General features: G+C 42.8%; 1 protein-coding gene across 1 annotated transcript in view; it reads left to right on the plus strand.

The window, feature by feature from the left end:
• Positions 1–6396: 6396 nt before the first annotated feature.
• TMED10 (transmembrane p24 trafficking protein 10) overlaps positions 6397–21598 on the plus strand; it is a 33619-nt gene continuing 18417 nt past the window's right edge. Inside the window, exon 1 of the mRNA XM_004426370.3 lies at positions 6397–6662. Coding sequence (XP_004426427.1) covers positions 6438–6662 — 225 coding nt within the window. The 5' untranslated portion in view covers positions 6397–6437. The remainder of the gene's footprint in view (positions 6663–21598) is intronic.

Below are 21598 nucleotides of genomic sequence, written 5' to 3' on the forward strand. Positions count from 1 at the left end.
CTTCTTAGTGCTCTCAGCTCGTATATATCGCTAGAAGAATTTTGATCCCTGCAATCAGGATTTACAGGCTGTAACACACAAGGCAGTGTCCTGATAGTTTATCTTGACAATGTTCTATAGATGACATTGATGAGACGCATTAATTGTCATGGAGAGATGGTGAGGGGTTCATGTTTCCCACCTAGGAAGATAAAAATTTAGCACCATGAGAATCTGGAGAGGAAGATAAATCTTGTTTTTTTCAAGCAAAGTGAATTGAGAGGAGATGCTAGTAGATGCTACAAGTTTCGCATTAACTATTAACATCTTCATGGATGTTGTGGAAGACTTAAATTGACTTAAAACCCACAAAAGTTGTATTATGAATGTAAGTGAGGGAAGGAAATGACTACCTGGGAATCTAAAAGTTAGTAGAGTGGGAACTAAATAATAAATACCATGTTTTATCACGTATAATGACAATTATGTCTGAAGACTGGTCTGCAGTTAGGAGCTCTCGTTTCTATTCTCAGCTCTCACCCTGACTCATCGTACAGCTTGAGGCAAGTCACTCAACAGCTTTGGACCTCAGCTTCTCCATATGAAAAATGGCAATGAAAATACCAGATAGAGGAACTAGCACTTATTGAGCAACTGCTCCACGTTGATGTGTTAAGTGCTCTATATTATATTGTATTATTTCATTCATTCAGCAAATATTTGTTGAGCACCCACCGTGTACAGGATGTTGTGCTTGGCCTCAGGGATGTATCAGGCACAAAACAAAGACCTTGCTCTCTTAGAACCTAAATTCCATTAGGGCTGGGGGATAATAAATGAGAAATAACAAGACATTCTCAAATAGTGATGAGTGCTATATAGCTAATAAAACCAGATCACGTGATAGAAAGTAATCTGGGACAGGGTTATTTATGCAGGATGGGCTGGTTAGGAGGTGACACTAGAGTTGGGACCTGAATGAAGAGGAGCAGCCTGCAGAGTCCAGAGTCCATAGGTCAAGATCTGGGGAAGAGAGCTCCAGGTAGACAGTAAGTGCAAAGGCCCTGAGGCAGGGAAGAGCTTACACTGTAGGGAAGACCAGGTGATTATATGAGAGTGAATGAGTGGGTGGTGGGAGGAAGTGATCACCGGGTATGAAGAGATTAGAGACGTAGGCAGGAGCCAGACCACAGTGAGTGGCCTTGTGGGCTGCGGTAAGGTACTTGGGCTTTATTCTGATTGATCTGATTTTCATTAAAAAAAAAAATCACTTGAGGTATATGAAGGAGCGTGGTTACAGTGGGGTAAGGATGGAAGCAAAGACAACAGTAGGGAGGCTGTAGCAGGGAGGCTGTTGTCTTCTTTAGGTGAGAGAAGCAAACTTTTTCTGTAAAGGGTCAGATAGTAAATATCTTAGGTTTTGTGAACCACATAAGCTCTCTGTCACACATTCTTCTTCTCCTCCTCTCTCTCCTGCTCCTCCTCCTCCTTCTTTTTTAACAACCCTCTAAAAATGTAAAAACCATTCATAGCTCTTGGGCTATACAAAAACAGGAGGTTGCACACCGGATTTGGCCTGCCTAGCTGGGCAGTAGTTTGCCGACTGCTAGCTAAGAGAGAAGTAGCAACTGATAGGCATATATTTAGGACCCAGAACCGGTAGGACTAGCTGATGAACTTGGCTCTGCGTGGGGAGGGGGTAGGAGAAAGAGGAAACAAAGATGGCCTCAGTGAAGAAGTCGAAGGTGGTGTCATTTACTGAGATGGGGAAGAAGCAGATTTGGGAGTAGGGGGAGAGGGGAAATTAAGAGTTAAGTATGACTTGCCTATTAGTCATCCAAGTGGAGCTGTCAAGGAGGGAGCCTGATATAGACTCTGAAATTTAGGGGAGAGGTCAGGGCTGGAGATCCACATGTGGGAGTTATCAGCCCATGGATGCATTTAAAGTCATGAGACTGGGTGAGATCACCCAGAGTGCAGCGCAGAGGTTCCAGGACGAGGTCCTGGGGGACTCTAGAACTTAGAATCACTCTCTGTGTCAAAGAGTATGACACATGACAAATATTGCCAAATTGCTTTCCAAAGGGTCTTTTGTGTCTTCACGGAACCCATTTTGTTTTAGCTATTTAAAGACACATTGAGTGGCACTGTACACAAGGATGGGCAGGGACACCAGAGTTAGGGATCCTTGACTGCTCTTGCATGGAGCTGGGGAGCCTCAAGTCACACCAGAGGATTATGCTGGTTACAGGAGGTGTCCAGAGGGCCAAAGCGCTTCAAGGACTCCCAACCACAGAATCATCCAGCAAGCTTATTACAAATGCAGATTTTTAATAAGAGCTCCTGATTCACTGTCTGGGGTGAGGCATATTTTAAACATGCTCCCTGGGCCGGCCCCGTGGCTTAGCGGTTAAGTGCGCGCACTCCGCTGCTGGCAGCCCAGGTTCGGATCCCGGGCGTGTACTGACACACAGCTTCTCTGGCCATGCTGAGGCCGCATCCCACATGCAGCACCTAGAAGGATGTGCAGCTATGACATGCAACTATCTGCTGGGGCTTTGGGGGAAATAAATAAAAATTATAAAAATAAACAAATAAAAAAAAATAAACATGCTCCCTCTCAAACAAAGGAAAGGTTGAGAAACTTGTGGCTTAGGGATACACTGGGTAGAGGGTATGTCCTTGTGACAGCTCTTCACCTCTGGAGGCTCCAGGGCCTTCAGGAATCTTAGGTGGGTCTGGCTGGGGAAGTTTCAGGATGATGGGATGACAGACTACTGAGCCAGGAAGAAACATTTTCTCTCCTTGTGGGACAGTTTCCTTTGCTCTCCAATTCAGAAGGAGGCCTTTTCCCCACACAGATGCAAACAGTACCTTCTGTAATGCAGACGCAGAGATTAAAAGTTTGAGTTCCCCTGAAGTATCTACTCTGCCCTCTAGTTCCACAGCATAGAGGAGAGAATGTTTGTGTTTTTGTTTTGTGTCCTTATACGGAAACAAGAATAGATTTTTCAATTAAAAAAAAGATATGCAGGGGCCGGCCGATGGCGCAAACGGTTAAGTGCGCACGCTCCGCTGTGGTGGCCTGGGGTTTGCTGGTTCGGATCCCAGGCGCACACTGACACATCGCTTGGCAAGCCATGCTGTGGCGGCGTCCCATATAAAGTGGAGGAAGATGGGCATGGATGTTAGCCCACAGCCAGTCTTCCTCAGCAAAAAGAGGAGGATTGGCAGATATTAGCTCAGGGTCAATCTTCCTCACCAAAAAAAAAAAAAAGATATACATATTGTTGGTGAAACTGAAATCGTACCTACACTTTAGATACATTGTGGATTAAATAAATTTGTGTGAAAATAGCTAAAGAATAACAGAAGGAATTTACTGTTAGGCCTTCTACTAGGAACTAATGAATCAATCCTGCATTCATTGAACCATTATTTATTGTGCCTTCTAAGTGCTGGGCACTATTTTAGATTCAGAAGACAAAGCAGTGGACAAAATAGACAAAAATCCCTACCCCTCACAAAACAGATATCCTAGTTAGGGAGACAGATTAACAAACATGATAAATAAATACAGTCATCCCCCCTTCTCCGTGGAGGATACGTTCCGAGACCCCCAGTGGATGCCTGAAATGGCACATAGTACTGAATTCTATAGTACTTTTTTCCTATACATACAAATTTGAGGTGTGACGGCAAAATTAGCACCAATTTCTTTTTCCTTCTTTACAATTTCATGGATAGAAGATTCGTTCTTATCATAGTTCTTAGCAACCTCAGCATACGAGGTTCTTATTTTTTCTTATTAAGTCGAGAACTTTCACTTTTTCACTTACAGGAAGCACTTTATGGCTTCTCTTGGCATATCCAAATTGCCAGCAACACTACTCTTGCGCTTTGGGACCATTATTAAGTAAAATAAGGGTTATTTGAACACAAGCACTGCGATACCTCGACAGTCAATCTGATAACGGAGACGGCTACTAAGTCACTACCTGACGAGTGGTGTACACAGCGTGTATACGCTGGACAAAGTGATGATTCATGTCCTGGGCACGCTATTACTCAGAATGGTGGGCAATTTAAAACTTGCAAATTGTTTATTTCTGGAATTTTCCATGTAATATTTTCAGACCACTGTTGACCGAGGGTAACTGAAACTATAGAAAGCAAAACTGCAGATAAGGGGGGACTACTGTAAAATGTATGCTGTACTAGATAGTTGTGAGTGCTAAGGAGCAGAACATAAAGGAGGGAAGCAAAACAGGAAAGAGTTGGGGGTCTGGATAAGTGAGAATATAGGACAAGAAAGGACTTGAGAGCTGTGATTTAGGAAAGTAACTCAATTTCTCTAAGTCTCAGTTTCTTTATCTGCAAAATAATAAATAATAGCGCCTTCCTGAAAAAGGCTCAGGGCCTCAGACTGACTTTGTCACCTTACTGTGAGACTTTGGGGACAAAAGTTCTTTGGCCTCTCAGAACCTAAGTTTCCTCATCTGTAAAAGGAACAGACTTGCCCAGCCTATGTCTCATGGCTTTTGAAAATGTCAAATGAGATAATTAATGTATGAAAAAATATTTTAAAACATATAAGCTATTATAGAAATGTAAGATAGGAGGAGCTGGCCCTGTGGCTTAGCGGTTAAGTGCGCGTGCTCCACTACTGGCAGCCCGGGTTAAGTGCACGCACTGACGCACTGCTTCTCCGGCCATGCTGAGGCCGCGTCCCACATACAGCAACTAGAAGGATGTGCAACTATGACGTACAACTATCTACTAGGGCTTTGGGGAGAAAAAGGGAAAAAAAAAAAAAAGGAGGAGGATTGGCAATAGATGTTAGCTCATGGCCCATCTTCCTCAGCAAAAAGAGGAGGATTGGCATGGATGTTAGCTCAGGGCTGATCTTCCTTACAATAAAAAAAAAAAAGAAATGTAAGATAGAAATTTATGGGTTGCAAAGCTCTTGCAGATGGTCACCAGAGCCTCAGGACTCTGAGAAAACAATGAATTAGATAACTGCTTGATACTGATTCCCTGCACTGGCAGAGAAAAGGCTAACACAAATTATCAGGATGGACTGAGTAGACCAGCAATCTTATCTTACATCAGGGATAAAATAATCAAACTAAATGCTCCTAAGTGGACACCTCATAAAATAATTTTTATATGACATTTGTCAAATTTTAAAATGCTTTACAGCTCCTTTATGTTTGTTCTTGTTTTGTTTGTCGGACTTCAGTTCCAGGAAAAGAACGAGATGGACAAAGGAGTTACAAATACAGAGCAATCATTTAAATTACTAAGAGCAGATAGTCCGTCTTCTGGGTTTTTCTGCAGATGCTCAACAAATATTAATCAAAGCAGATTATTCCAAACATAGGCTGTTGTGTATTCCTTTTTCATCTTCATATTTTCTGCAGCCATGAAAATTTGATAGCATCCCAGTGGTGGTGTGTTAAATCAACAAACATATTGGTATACCTGCATGGTATAGTGGCTGGCACATACTAGGTATTCAGCAAATATTTGTTAAACTAAAGCAAGAATGATTACTGTGTAAATTTGCTTACTATAGACCAGCCAATTTGATTCCTAAAGTGTTTGGGCATTTAACACACAGAAATACTTGCTTTCCCTTGACGACACTTACCTGGTAAACCGCATTAGGTCCATCTCTCAGGCTGGACTAAAACAGAGTGTTTTATTCAATTTAAATACAAAATCCAAATTTAGTTTGAGTATTGCCTACCATCGTAGGCGCTCAATGTTTGCTAAATAAGATACACATTCAGAAAGCAGTTACTCCAGCCCAAATACCCCGCTCAAGAGCATGAACTGGACGCCTGCCCAGCTCACATTCACCAGGAGACCTCTACATTCTCTGAGGTACTGGTTCCCCTCGCCTGATAACCGAATTACAATCTTTCCGTTCAGCCTCTCCATGTTTTCCTCTCAAGCGCCCAACGTCCCAGCTGTCACCAAGGCGGCGTGGTGCTGTGACAGCTCACCCTCCACCTCCGCCGCAGCCCCCGCCCCGCGCGCTTCCGCGGCCGATGGGCGGGCCCAGCGAAGTGCCTTGTGGCTGTTTCCTATTGGGACTTGGTTGCTATGGTATCACCGACCTTAAAACACGACCGGCACTGCTTCCGGAAGTTAAAGGAGAATTACTTCCAGGGCTGCCCATACTTGCTATGGCCAACTGAGCCGTCACTAATGTCAACAAAAATAAAACTTTTGCGGGAAACTCCCAGAAAATCTTACTTAACCACTTTAATTTGTGGTACAACGTGTTATTATATCCTTTCTTCCCTTTTAAAATATTTACAATATAGTCTTCTTTTATTTGCCAGTCTCCAAAATGGCGCTGACGGCATGGGAAGGTCAGAGGTGAGTCACGTGGGCCGTCCCGGTTCCGGCGCGGTAGAGGCCCGGGGTGGTGAACAGTCTCCGGCACCATGTCTGGTTTGTCTGGCCCACAGGCGCTCGGTGGCCCTTGCCGGTTAGCGTTGCTGCTTTTACTCCTGCTCGGCCCCAGCTCGGTCCTCCCCATCTCCTTCCATCTGCCCGTTAACGCCCGCAAGTGCCTCCGCGAGGAGATCCACAAGGACCTGCTGGTGACCGGCGCCTACGAGATCACCGACCAGTCTGGGGGCGCTGGCGGCCTGCGCACCCACCTCAAGGTGCGGCTCCGGGCGGCGCGGGGCGGGGAGGGCAGACCGCAGGCGTCGGCCAGCCGAGGCCGAGGATGCGGGGGGTGTGGGGGAGGTCCGGCGGGCGGAGGCCTGGAGGGCGGTGTGGCCTCCCCCGAGCGCGAAGGGCGCGCCGTGGAGACCGCCCCCTCACCCTGCTCGTTGGCGTTCGCGGGGCGGAGCTGGGCGCCAAAGCCCCGGGAACCCGTGGAAGGGCCGCGAGGCCTCGGCAGATGTGGTGACAGCTGAGCTAGGGCGGCCTAGACTTTGGGTCGTGGTCAAGGTCCTGTACCAGTTCTGGTCTGAGGTACCTTGAGCTGTAGCTTGGTTCTCCAAAGAAGTCTTTGGATGTTGAGTATTTGTGGGGACTGGCGTCATAAGACACATTGATACCTGCAGGAGAATAATGGACGCACTGAAGCTTACTGTGAATAACAAAACCTATTATTGTTGGAGCTTTAGTTGTGTGTCAGGTCCTGTGCTACCTTACGTATATTACCGTTTAGTTCACACACTACCCTATGAAGTAGGTACTGTTCGTCTCATTGTACACATGAGGAAACTGAGGCTCTGGTAGGTAGTAGAATAAACTGATGTCAGAGCGGGAATTGATTCTTAGTTTGGGAGTTAAGTAAGGTGAAGGAAAAGTGCTACAATCTTACTCTCTCTTGGTTTTTTATTTTTAATTCCTGTGATTGATTAAAATTAATTATTGGTCACAGAATTGTCTCAGTCTCTAGTCATTTTCTGGTACCCCAGAATCTGGACTTGGCCAAGTTTTATGTAAATTTCGACGATACTCTTGGATAGTGACAACTACTACCATGATGCCAGTTTGGGCCCATTTTGCAGTTAGGATGACAGGGCCTAATCTTTGAAACTTTATTATGGTTTGATATCAGTCAAGATTTGATTGCGTTTTAGGTAACTTGATTCATTCACGGTAAGCATGTGTTTTGTTTTTAACAGAATGGGTTTTAGATCAAATAGGAAAAAACATTTTTACTTTTTAATAGAGCTTCAGGTATAATAAGACCATAATTTATGTTTAACGTATTGGAACCCAGTAGTGGTAATAGACGCAATTTACTTATACTTTATTTAGGAGATTAAAAAAACATTGTTTTCAGGGGTATTGCTGAGTGACCCATCCTTTTATTACTTTCTTCAGGTACCAAACTTCTGTCTGGACAAGACAGCTGTGATGGCATAATTTTGGAGACATAACATTTTGGGGGTCATGCTTCTGGCTCTTCAAAGTGTAGTGCATAGAATCAGAGAATTTGACTGATGAAAGAGACTTTACTCTTATCTCCAGTGTTGCCCCCTCTGATTTGTACTTACATTTTAAAACCCTTCAGTGGCTCACTGTTGCTCATCTGATAAAGTTTAAATTTCCCAGCATGCTCTGTAGTGCTCTTCATGGTCTGTTCCTGAAACTGTTTATACTTTGTCACTCCCTACATTGCATTTTGCATATGAGCCACCCTGAACAGTACCCTAAACTCACACAAATTTTTCTTAATTATAACTACTTATGTTTATACCTTGTCTTCTTTATTAGACTGTTAGTATCCCGAGGACAGGAATTATTTTCATGTTTGTATTTTCCAGAATGTCAAGCGTACTGCCTTGCTTCTAGTAAGCACTTAATACAGAAGGCATAGTGTAGCATGACCTTGTGGGGTTTACATCTCTATCCAAGACTGCTGAAGGGGCTTCAACAGCAGGAGTCTGCACATCTACTCGCTAGCATTTTCCCGTCACTCTGTTCCTTTTGCCATGTCTGCTCTGTTCTCCTGTGACTAACCAGTTTAGTTGGACTACTCCTGGGGTCCTAAACCCAAATGCCAAGTAGGTTACATAAGTGAATGAATTGGGCCAGGTATAAGAAAGACAGCAACAGTGGTGATAAATGGGGGATAATTGGGAGTAGGGGAAGCTGTGAATTTGGAGTGGCCAGTACTCATCTCTTGTTGTCGGCCTTGTTGCCACATCTGATTTTTCAGATGAAGTCAGAAATCCAGATTTTGATGTGAAAGCTCCTGATTTTTAAATGTCACCAACTAATTCAAATTGGTTTTGGCATTGGTTTGTTTTCAGTTTTATAGAGAAGAGTACGGTCAGTCCAACATTTACACACGACCCAGATTCAACAGTTATCAGGGTCGTGCCATACTTGTGTCTTAATTGCTTCCGCCTTCTCATTTTATGCTGAATCGTTTTAAAGTAAATCCCAGATATCATGGTATTTCAGTCCTGCATACTTCAGCATGAATCTCTTAAAAAATATGAGCATAATCACAGTGTTATGTGGCTCTAATCACATCTCACAAAATTAACAATAATTCCTTAATGCCATCTAATAATACCCAGTTCATATTCAAATTTTTTCACTTGTCTCAAAAATATCTATTTAAAATTAATCTGTTGTATTTCTCAAGTCTCTTTAATCTAGAGCAATCCACTCTTCCTTTTTTTCATGCTTGTTGTATTGTTGGAGTCAGTTGTCCTTAAAGAATGTCCTACATTTTGGATTTGTCTGTTTGCTTCCGTGAGGCGTCATTGAACCCATTCTGTCCCCTATATTTCTGTAAAAGGAATCAGCTGTGAAGATGTAGTTAGATTGAGGTTTATCTTTTTGGTGAGCGTACTTCATGGGTGATGCTGTGTACTTCATGTGACATCACGGCAGAGCACACAGTTCTTTTTGTGCCCCTTAGTGCTGCTTAGGTTATCAGTGGGTTCAGGTGTGTATTAATGTCCCACTGCCGCTGTAACAAATTACCATGAACTTAGTGGCTTAAAACAACACACATTTATCTTACAGTTCTAGGGGTCAGAAGTCCTAAAATCAAGGTGTCAGCAGGGCTCTGTTCCTTCTGGAGGCCCTAGGGGTGAATCCGTTTCCTTGCCTTTTCCAGCTTCTAGAGACTACTTGCATTCTTTGGCTGGTGACCCTTTCCTCCATCTTCAAAGCCAGTAGCGTAGTATCTCCAAATCTCTCTCTTTCTCTCTTCCCCTCTCTCTCCCCCTCTCTCTCCCTCTCTCTCCCTCTCTCTCTCCCTCCCTCCCTGTCCCTCTCTCCCTCCCTCCCTCTCTCTCTCTTTCTCCCTCCCCCTCCCTCCTCCTCCCCTCCCTCCCCCACCCATCGTCTCTCCCTCCTCTGCTTCCTATCATCTTGTCTTTCTCTGACTCTCCTGCTTTACTCTTTCCCTTGTGATAATCTCTTTATCTCAAGACCCTTAATTTAGTCACATCTGGAAAACCACTTTTGCCATGTAAGATAACATATTCACAGGTTCTGGGAATTAGGATGTAGACATCTTTTGGGTGGCGGGTGTTATTCTGCCTACCAACGTGGTAACAGCCTGAAGCCTCCATTGTAAAGCTTCCCATTAATCTTTCACTTACGAATCCATTGATGACTGTTGTGTGAATTTGTTATTTCATTAAGGTTGTGAAATGAAGATTTTCTATTGCTGTTATTCCTTCCGTATTTATTAGCTGGAATTATTCTTAAAGAATTCATCAATTAAGACCATTTTGTTACCCTAAAATTTATAATTCATGTAGGAAAGGCAAGATAAATGCAGAATTCATTCTTTCTAATTGACAATTTTCGTAGTAAGGAATTGTTGCACTTGTCGTTTCCAGTGTAGTCTGAAGAAGGTTTTTTATTTTTAAGTATTATACTGAAATCATTTTTTGTTGTTTGTTTCAATTTTTAGAGTCATCATTTCAGTCAGTTGCCTTTGCTCTTTTTTTTTTTCTTTGTGAGGAAGATCAGCCCTGAGCTAACATCCGTGCTAATCCTCCTCTTTTTGCTGAGGAAGACCGACTCTGAGCTAACATCTATTGCCAATCCTCCTCCTTTTTTTCGCCCAAAGCCCCAGTAGGTAATTGTATGTCGTAGTTGCACATCCTTCTAGTTGCTGTATGTGGGACGCGGCCTCAGCATGGCCGGAGAAGCGGTGCGTCTGTGCGCGCCCGGGATCTGAACCTGGGCTGCCAGTAGTGGAGCGCGCGCACTTAACCGCTAAGCCACAGGGCCGGTCCGCCTTTGTTCTTTATGTTCACGTAAAGAACATGTGTGTTCTTGTATCCTTTGGCTCCTGTATTCTTTGACACAATCGCATTAGGCTTTGATAGCTTCCCTGTTTTGTGGAACTATAAGGTGTTCTAGGCTCATCTTTTGTCCGTCCAGACCCTGACCTGGAAGCACCTATTCCTCCAAGGAGTTCTGGCTCCTTTTTGTGGGGAATGGTATTAGAGACCACAAGCTGGGTGTCATTTTAGAAAATTTAATATACTGTGTAGACCACAGAACACATTTGTAGGCTTGATCCGGCCCCTTAGCATGGTTTGCAACCTTTTTTATAGCGTCTGTTCACTTAGTTCCGCTTTCTCTTAAAATTTGACTGCTCGTGGCCTAGAGTCTGCCGCAGGGATTCTCTCTGGATCACTTCAGCTTCCGAAGTGCAGCTCCTGAGTGCAAGAATCTGATTGGTTCAGCTCCTTGTATATGCGAGGGCACATTCTAGGTCTCTGAACAGTCAATTGATTGTCTTTACTTTGGTCATATGTCCACTGCTGGTTCAGCAGCTGTGGTTTGGGTTGAGGTTAGGAGGAGAACTGGAGACTTTCTGTAGTGCAAAACCTGGCCAACTGGGCTTGGCAATTAGTTGTTGCTCTGAATGAGGTAGTCTTTCTTACAAGGATCTTTGTGAATGTAGTGCCTTAATTGACCTGTCTAATTCACCTTCCTGTGAAGGAGCACCTTAATGTCCAGTGAATAATTTTTTGTTTTTTTTTTTGTGAGGAAGATCAGCCCTGAGCTAACATCCATGCTAACCCTCCTCTTTTTGCTGAGGACAACCGGCTCTGAGCTAACATCTATTGGCAATCCTTCTCCTTTTTTTTTCCCCCCAAAGCCCCAGGAGATAGTTGTACGTCATAGTTGTGCATCCTTCTAGTTGCTGTATGTGGGATGCGGCCTCAGCGTGGCCGGAGAAGCAGTGCGTCAGTGCGCGCCCGGGATCCGAACCCGGGCGGCCAGTAGCGGAGCGCGCGCACTTAACCACTAAGCCACAGGGCCGGCCCAATGTCCAGTGAATAAATACATCAGTATTGTCATATATCACTCTATGTTGCAGTTGTGTATTTACCCATCTTCTCAGATAGACTATAAGCTCTTTGAGCAGAGACTAGGTCTCATTTCATCATTGAAATGCCTGTGTCTATTACAGTGCCTGGCACATAGTAGGACTTCAGCATAAGGAATGAATGAACAAATGAATTGGCACTGTCCTAGCCTCATCTCTGATCTTTCCTTCTTCCTTCCTCTTCACCTCTCTCCTCCCACTCCTGACTGTAGCCATAGTGAACACCTTGCAGTTCCTTGAATACAGTATTCTCTTAACCTAGACCAGTCTTCGTACGCCCCTCCTGTATGCTTCCATTACATCCTGTTTGACATGGCACTTTTTATGTAGAATGGTGCTTACTTTGTGAACTCCTTTATGTCTTATTCATCTTCGTGCCTTCAGTTTAATGTACTATGTATGCATTGTTGTACAACTGAGTTAAATATCTTAAGTCTTATCGAGAAGCCCTGTAGTATAGTGGAAAGAGCTTGGATCTGGAGTCAGACAGATTTGGGTTCAAATCCCAGCAGCTCCGCCACTTAAAGGGTGTATGGTCTCGGGGGAATTATTTAACCCTTCTCCTTGGGTCCCTTATCTGTAAGATGGGGATGATAGACCTCATAGAGTTGTTAGAAGGACTAATTGGGATGGGTTCTTTATTGTGCAGGGCTCATTATGGTGGGTTACAGATGTTAGTACTCTTTCCTATCATCTCTAGTGAATGAAAATTGAATTGCTAATCTGACTCCCCTGCCCCATGTCATTGCAGTGACCAGATAAAGAATATTTTAGTGAGAGGAATTATGAGTATTTTGTTTGTGGTTCTCCCATTCATTCAATAAATATTTATGAAATAGTTAGTATATACCAGACCTGTCTGGGGCTGTGAGGATGAAGAGCAGACAAGGTCCTTGTTCTCTAGTGGGGAACAAAGACAAAAAACAACTTAAAGAAATGCACACAATTTCAGGTAGTGATAAGCACTGTAGTGAAGAATCAAGCAGTAGCGGGTGGAGAGTGATTGATGGGGTGAAGAGTATTTGACTGGTCAGGGAAGGCCTTTCTGAACAGACAGAGATGGATGAGACTCTGCTGCAGGCCTGTATTGAGCTGTGTGTGTTTTTTTTTTTTTAAAGATTTTATTTATTTATTTTCTTTCCCCCCAAAGCCCCAGTAGATAGTTGTATGTCATAGCTGCACATCCTTCTAGTTGCTGTACGTGGGACTCGGCCTCAGCATGGCCGGAGAAGCGGCGCCTCGGTGCGCACCCGGGATCCGAACCCGGGCCACCAGCAGCAGAGCGCAAGCACTTAACCGCCAAGCCACGGGGCCGGCCCCTGAGCTGTGTTTTGTGTTGAGATTTCCAATTGAGTTCATCCCATACCACCCTTCCCTACTCGTTTCACAAAATGAGGCTAAACCAGGCTAAATAGTATGAGATTTAAAGACTTTGCTGCACAAAATTGAGGCACAAAGTATCAACTCATCATTCATAGTGAATAGACAGGTTTCCTCATTACTTCAGATCGGTAATAAAAGCCTGTTGTAGGGACTCAGAATCTCAACTCTGGGTTTTCAATTGAAAAACACATTTTTATTAAGACTAGATGATACCATAATAGTTTAATAGGCTCCAGTACCATTTATTATTTAGAATGCTTGTTAATATGGAGGATGAATTAATTTTAGGGGATGAGATGAGTTGTTGCCTAAGGGCAATTTATACTTTGGAAATAGATTACAGCAAGAGAAAAAGCATTGTGAGGAGTTGTCATAATTACCACCAGAAAGGAAAGAAAAGTCTGATGGTAATAATTTCAGTCATTTATACTTTTTCAGCCTCTTCCAAATAATCTAATTGGTCTAAGCTTCTTTTTGGTTGTCATTTTTCAAGACTGCTAATGCTAATTAACAATTCATTTTGCTAAATGAGATTATTTTTATTTGGATATTATACCCAGTTATGGTCCCAGTCTTTCCCAATTAGCTTATAGATGAGAAAGCCAAACAGATCATTTGAAGAGTTCAGCCTTGAATCATAGGCCTATCACAATTTAAGCCTAAAAATTATCAAGCATCTTGGCAGTTGGGAAACCATTGACTTATCACTGTCCCTCCACCCCCAGCTGTAGTAAAAGATGGTGTGTGTATATGTATGCTGTAGTTTTGAAATGGTTTTATTTGGAACAGTTCTATTTCAGCTTATTATTACTGGTGTCTGTACTGAGGGCTGAGCTTTTTCTGTTGGAAAAAATATATCTCTTTCAAATTTATATTTGACGTGAATGGGTCTACTAGATCTAGAGAAGGGGGCTGCTTAGAATTTGAATTTGCTACACTATGTCTTTATGATGACTTCTGAAGACTCAGTCTAATTTCTAGGAAAATGGAACAGATTTATAAAGGTAATTTGGTGGGGTGCGATGACTTCTATGCTGTTTCTTGTGTGAATTGCTGACTGGTGGTTGATCCTGAGCCATTGCCCCCATATGCATACGCAGCCTGGCAGCCTAGACAGTAGAACCCTCTGTGAAATCAGCCAGCTGGCCACAGACCAGAATTTGGGCTCCCAAACAAGTCTCCGACTCGAGGGAGGTTGATGTCATCTGCTTTATCCTGTGCCTCCAGCCTCATTGTTCAGCATAACGTGTGGGAAATCAAGCAACTGGTTGTTAGGAAAGAACAAGGCTTTGTTTGTGCCTAAAAGGGTCACGCTGGAGGTTTTTACCGTAAATAACTTTGGAACAGTATGAAAAAAAACATTTGATCTGGCTTCACCCCCGCAGTAGTATTGTTAGGGCAGCAATTGGTCTTTCGTTCTCATTCCCCTCCCTTCCTCCCTCTCTTTTCCCCCTTTCTCCGCCCCCCCCCCCGACTCCCCCCCCCCAAGTCAAGCATGACGTATTGCCTATGTTGAGTTAATGTAGCAAATGCTGATAGAAGCAGGAAGACAGCATCTATCCATTATCATACCAGTGCCTGGAAATTTTCCATTTCTAGTTTTCAGCACTTCTCCAAGCGTCCTTAAGCAATACTTCTGTGCTGTGCTATGCCATTGCTGAATTGTGTTGGAAATTTGAAAGAATTTAGTGTTGCTAAATGCTGCTGGTGGCCTTTCTAAGTTTGACCTTGTTCTGGGTAAAATCTAGATATGATCCTTTGATTTCAGGGATGCATTTGATAGACTTGGTACTTGCTCTTGTTTGAAAGATCAGAGTAAATTCCTTTTATGCACATTAAATAAAGCTTCTAGGCTATCAGAGTTGTCCATGTTCTTCATGTTTGAGAACAGTGGTGACTTGTGGTAGCCTTTTGAAAGTATTTCTTTCTTTCTTTCTTTTTTTTTTTTTTGAGGAAGATTGGTTCTGAGCTAACATCTGTTGCCAATCCTCTTCCTTTTTTCTCCCCAAAGCCCCAGTAGATAGTTGTATGTCATAGTTTTACATCCTTCTAGTTGCTCTATGTGGGACACTGCCTCACCGCCTTGATGAGCGGTGTGTAGGTCCAGCCCAGGATCCGAACTGGCGAATCCCGGGTGCCAAAGCGCAGTGCGTGAGCCTAACCACTACGCCCCAAGGCAGGCCCCTGAAAGTGTTTCTAATACTACTTTTCTAGTCTAAAACCACAGCATCTTCAATGATTTGGTATTCTTTCTGCCTTTTTATATCTCAGAGTAATAGACCCCACGGCTCAAGATTCCCTTGTCAACTCTTACCAAATGAAGCATATAGACCCACAACCCTTGCTCATTATATATGCACACACAGTCCTCTCTTCCCCTCCCCCACACCTAATGTGGTTAGGGCCTTCATGTAGTTTATTACTTATTGGGTTAAAAAACAAACAAACAAACTTCTTTTCCAGGAGTGCTCTGGTGGCAGGAGAGGTCAGTCAGCTTGTGGCTTTGGTACTTAGTGAAAATCGGAAGATGAAATTTCCTTCAAATAGGCTCTTACCTGCGCTCTATCTTCCTCAGGTTTATGATCAGTCTGTGGTATAACACTGAGTATACAATGTGTACATATTATTCTAAGGATAACCATCAACTTGTAGTTCCTCAATGACTAACTCAGGAATTTAGAAACAGCAAGTCCCTTGTAGAAACTCTATACATTGAATAAAAATGAACTGAAACAGAAACACCTATCCTTTTCTCCCTTTGAGAGACAGTACAGCATAGTAATTACACTGAAGGTTCTAGAGTCAGACCTCAGGTCTGTGTTTGTCACAATTATGCCACTTACTAGCTGTAAAGCCTTGGATATGTTCCTTAACCTCTCTGTGCTTCATATGTAAAATAAGGACAGTAGTATGTACTTCATGGGGTTATTGTGAGGTTTAAATTTAATACAGGTCAAGTGCCTGGAACAGTATCTGGCACATGGCAAGCACTCAATAAACATTACTATTATTGTTGTTATTATTATTAGTGTTGTTGTTATGATAACTGTTAGTGATAATTCAGAACTCCGTAAACATTTAAGTCGCTAACTATACTTCCAAGCTAGCAGTGCTAATGGATGGCAAACTAGATAAAGTACAGTGCATTGACTAAACCCAGGGATTATTAAGACCTGAATGGTCATTGCTTGGAAACAGAGACAAAAAGACAGGTAAACTCTCAAGGAAGCAGCAGCAAGATTTAGAAACTGAAGGAATACAAAGTGTCTAACAGCAGGTATTCAGTGAAATCTTAGCTGGTAACAAGGGATTAAGAAATACAAGATGACTCCAGCATTTCCTACATGTAAAGTCCATACTTTATTCAGATTTCCTTAGTTTTTACCTAATGTCCCTTTTTTCTGTTCCAGGATCCTATCCTGGATATAGTACATTTAGTCATATTTCTTTGGGCTTCTCTAGATTATGACAGTTTCTCAGACTTTCCTTGTTTTTGACGACCTTGTGAGTTTTTTTGTGTGTGTGAGAGGAAGATCAGCCCTGAGCTAACATCCACGCCAATCCTCCTCTTTTCTTTTCTTTTCTTTTTTTTCCTGAGGAAGACTGGCCCTGGGCTAACATCTGTGCCTATCTTCCTCCACTTTATATGGGACGCCGCCACAGCATGGCTTAGACAAGCGGTGCCTCGGTGCACACCTGGGATCCGAATCCGGGTCGCCAGCCAGCGGAGCGCGCGCACTTAACCGCTATGCCGCGGGGCTGGCCCCACGACCTTGTGAATTTTGAGGAGTACTGGTCAAGTATTTTGTAGGATGCCTCGCTAATGGGATTTGTCTGATGTTTCCCTCATGATAAAACTGGGATTCTGGGTTTGGGGGAGGAAGAACACAGAGGCAAAGTGTCATTTCCATCATGTTATATCAAGGGAGTATACTATCAACGTGATTTATCACTGTTAATATTGACCTTGATCATCTGGCTGAGGTAGTGTTTGTCAGGTTTCTGCACTGTAAAGTTCCTTTTTTCCCCCTTTCCATACTGTGCTCTTTGGAAGGAAGTCACTGTGCAGCCCACATTTAAGGAGTGGGGAGTTATGCTTGACCTGAGGGTGCCATTTATACATAAATTGAGAATCTTCTGCATGGGAGATTTGTCTCTTCTCCTCCGTTTGTTTGTTTGTTTAATCACTTATAACAGTATGGATGCATAGATATTTACTTTATACTTTGGATTATAATCCGTTACTACTTTATTTTGTTGCTCAAACTGTTTCAGCTTTGGCTCTTGGGAGCTCTTTCATTTGGCTCCTGTGTCCCTTTGACATACTCCTATTCTTGTTTTTTGTTTTGTTTTGTTTTTGACCACTTCTTTCCTTTCTGGCACTACAAGATGCTCCAGGCTCATCTTGTATGTTTCCTGCCCCTGTCCTGGGATCAGCCATTTCTCCAAGGAGCCCTGAGTTCCTTTGACTGGAGAATGGTATTAGAAACCAAGACTGGGTGGATAGTATTATCTTTAAGACATCTTTTCCTGGCACTTTTTTTTTTTGAACACACTTGTGGTAGCAGCAAGTGGCCAAAAGTAGTCCCAGCCTTCTTGCCACTTGAGAGTAAGGCTGGAGTTCTGTGAGCAGCAAGAGGGGCTAGGGTGGGGAGAGAAGTGGTAGTGCTGAGGGCAGAGAGCGAGGGCACGGGAGCCTTCATCTAGCTCCTTCAGGTCCCGCCTCTGCATTAGGTCAGGCAGATCGTTAAGGAGGGTCACTAAAAGCCCCCATTTGAACTGTGTTTGTATCTTTAGCAAGGCCATGGTTGAAAATGGAGTCTAATATTGGTCACAGTCCTTTTACAAGGACCTTCCTGATAAATTGTTCTTCGTGTTTAGTTCCAGGAAAATTATCTCTGAAGATAAATTTATGCGCTTTCATCAGAAAACAAATGATGTGTAACCCAGCTTGTTTCTCTTTTAGTCTTTATAATCATGGCTTCCAGAAAACTTAGAGCCAAATTTGTCTTGCAGATATCATTTGCTCAATTCAAGTTCTTGACAGCGCCTATTTGTTTCTTTCTCCAGGTGAACTCTATTCCCTTTTATTCCTAATGGCTTTATTTGCCTAGTGTTTAGGCCTAAGCTAAAGATCCTTTTGAAGTAGGCAGGGTATTATCTTGAAGGTTTGGTAAAGGAATGGGGGCAGGCTTCAGGAGCAGAACCTGCTCAAGAACTTGTTTTCCAGCCACTGCCTAGAATGGTACAAGAAAATCCAATTCTAAATGAGTTTATTTTCCCAGTGACCTGTATTCTCCCTTATTTGACAGTTTCAGTGTGAGTATTCACAAATTCTTGACATCAGCTACTCTGCATATATAATTAACACTTTTTTCCTACTTTTTTGTGTGTGTGTGTGAGGAAGATCAGCTCTGAGCTAACATCCATGCTGAGCCTCCTCTTTTTGCTGAGGAGGACTGGCCCTGGGCTAACATCTGTGCCCGTCTTCCTCTGCTTTATGTGGGACGCCGCCACAGCATGGCTGGACAAGTGGTGCGTTGGTGCGCGCCCGGGATCCGAACCCAGGCCGCCAGCAGTGGAGCGTGCACACTTAACCGCTAAGCCACAGGGCCGGTCCCCATTTTTTCCTACTTTTAAATTGTGGACTTTGGTTTGCTTTTCTTCAGAAGGTGTTATCTAGAAACAAATTTTTATTACTTCCCATTCCTTGAGGTCATATGGGCAAGTTTTATGGCTTGATATTACCTTTATTTAAGACCTTTACAGTTAATATTATAAGCGTTTTTTATTGTTAAAAAGGAAGAAAGGAATCCTTTAAGGGCTTGCTGTTACAGTATGTGAAAGTGGCAATTATTTATCATATTAAAGGTGGTTTTCTAGTAGGATTTAAGAAGAAATAATAAAGGCTCTCAATTCTTGAGAAACCAGATGATCTTTTAAGGTGATCTGTAATCAGAACATTTTAATTAAAGGAAATTTAAAACCATCATTTCAGCCTATTAGACTTGGCCAGCTCGGGCTAGTCCCTGAGCTTGGCGCAGTTTTCTATTTCCTGATTTTAGCTACCTGCTGATTTATGTAATTAGGTTGGGGTTAAGGCATGTGGTTTTTTTTTTCTTAAGATCAGTGGCTTGGCTCCTAAACAGCTGCAAAGTTATGAACTACGTGGGAAACGTACTGATTTTCTGCAAAATTCTAGGATCTATTAGAATGCGCAGCAGCCCATAAGAGCCTAACGTGAAGGTTAAGTTGTCAAGTTGCCTGCCTGGATTTCCGGATATCTGGATAAATGCCCTCATATGGTTGTGTCAGTTGAAGGTCATAGGGAGTATAGAACTGGGAGGCCCTGAGGGAATTGTGATTATTATCACACACTATTTCTGGGAGGTAAATTTCATGCTGATAAAAGGTACAGACAGTGATGGGTCCTTGGCTTTCAGCCTCTCGTAAAACATTTGAGTCTTTGCCCTACAATGAATCTTTAATACATTTCCAGATGTCACAGAAAAAAACCAACAAAGCAAGTGTTTCTACCATGACTGTAGTACCTCAGTACGATGTAGAAGAGGACAGTTTAAACAATTTTTACTCCTTCTGAGTTTCAGTTTGGAGGTGTGGATTGTACCAGGGTCCTTCAGAAAAACATGGCAGTCTTAATTCATTTTGTAAAGTACTCAACAAAGGATTTTTGCCAATACCTTAATAAGAGTTTTCTCACCTGCACCTAGGCTCCTTTATCATCCATAGAGGCTCTTGTTCTTAAATTAATAATTTTTTTGAAGAAGCCTTTTAATATCTTAAGAGAATATAAAGAGATCGTAAGCTATTCTTTGAGGAAATAAGATGTTTGGGCAAATGTGTGCCAAATTTTGTTAGCCCGATTAAGTTAGGTTGTTTGTCCTAGGCCAGTGACCTGGCCTCTTTCCTTGCCTGATGGAGGAGATGATGACATCTGTGATGACTGTTCAGTATTGTACCCTTGATACTTATTCCCTGCTGTCTTCTACTGGTTTCATTTATGTTTAAACATTTCTAGCAACCTGTAATCCTTTCCTTCTCCCTTTAGAATTAAACTAGCGCAGTGAGCAAATCTGGAAGCTTATTTTTATCCCAGTATGCCTTGGAGAAGTTCTACATTTTGTGCAACTTTATTCATAGGAACCAAGTCCAAATTAGAGCTTTTAGATCAGCTTGGAATGTGAAAATCTGTTATTCTCACAGTGTCTCTTTTTGAGCTTCCTCTTTGCTCTTAAGAATTATCATTGTGCTTTTAGGGGCTAGGGAGTGGAAGTGTGAGGATTTGATGGGTGAACAGATTCTGAAGAAGGGAAGGGTGGCACTGCACTGGTGTCTACAGGCTGCTTTGGGATTTGATTAGTTCCCAGACCTTTTTGCCCTATAGTATGTGTATACCCAGGGTTCTAAAGCAGTCCTTTGTTACGCTTTTTCTTTTAGTTGATGATTCGGAAAAAGTTATCACATAAACAAGAGGCCTTTAGGAGTCTTCAGGGCTAAATATTCCCTTGCAGATTATTTACTTATTGCTGACTTCAAAGCCTCTACCTGTGGCTGTCTGCTAATCCCTCTGAGGTGGAGAATGCAGACTGAACAGTGCTATGTCCCACTCGAAAGAACTCGCAGACTCTCAGACTTGCACTGACCCAAAGAATCCATCAGATTGTTAGTGGTTGTTGGCTTCTGTGCATTCCACTTCTTTCAGACATTCCTTTTGTGAGGAGGCAACATGGAATGTGAAAAGAGCATGAGTTTTAGACTGCTTCAAATCCGCATACACAATTTATTAACTCGGTGATAATGGACAAGTTACTGAGTTTCCTCATCAGTAAAAAGGAGATAATAAGACTGGCCTCTAAGGGATTGTTGTGAGGATTAAACATTATGTGTAAAGTTTATAGCATAATTCCTTAATCCCCTTGTCCTTCCATACCACTCAGTTGCAGAACCCCAAGCCTAAATCACTTAATACTTTTCTTTGTTCCTATATCCTGGCTGTTAGATGTTGCCACTAGAAATCCATGGTCCGTGATCTCAGCTGAGACCTCATTGCTGCCCAGCAGTTCTTTTATGTGATTTTAGTCAGCTTTCTTCCTATCTTATGCAGAGGTCGGAAATTGGTGGCCCAGAAGAACTTGGTTCTATAGACATCTTTTGTTTGGCCTTGAGATAGTTTTTCAGATGTTGGCATTGGTTGCGAGGACTTAAAAATTAGATTTCAAATAAAAGTTAAAATGTCTAGCTTCTTTTGAAAAATTGCGTGATCTGAAAACCTGGGGTGCCATGGCAGTCATTGGTTTCTCCCTTGAGTCAGGCCCATCTTCTCCAGTTCGCCACGTTGTCCACCACACCCTGTGGACT

Source organism: Ceratotherium simum, chromosome 24, assembly GCF_057802395.1.
Source record: "Ceratotherium simum simum isolate JZ-2026a chromosome 24, ASM5780239v1, whole genome shotgun sequence".
In the NCBI taxonomy this organism is placed as follows: domain Eukaryota; kingdom Metazoa; phylum Chordata; class Mammalia; order Perissodactyla; family Rhinocerotidae; genus Ceratotherium; species Ceratotherium simum.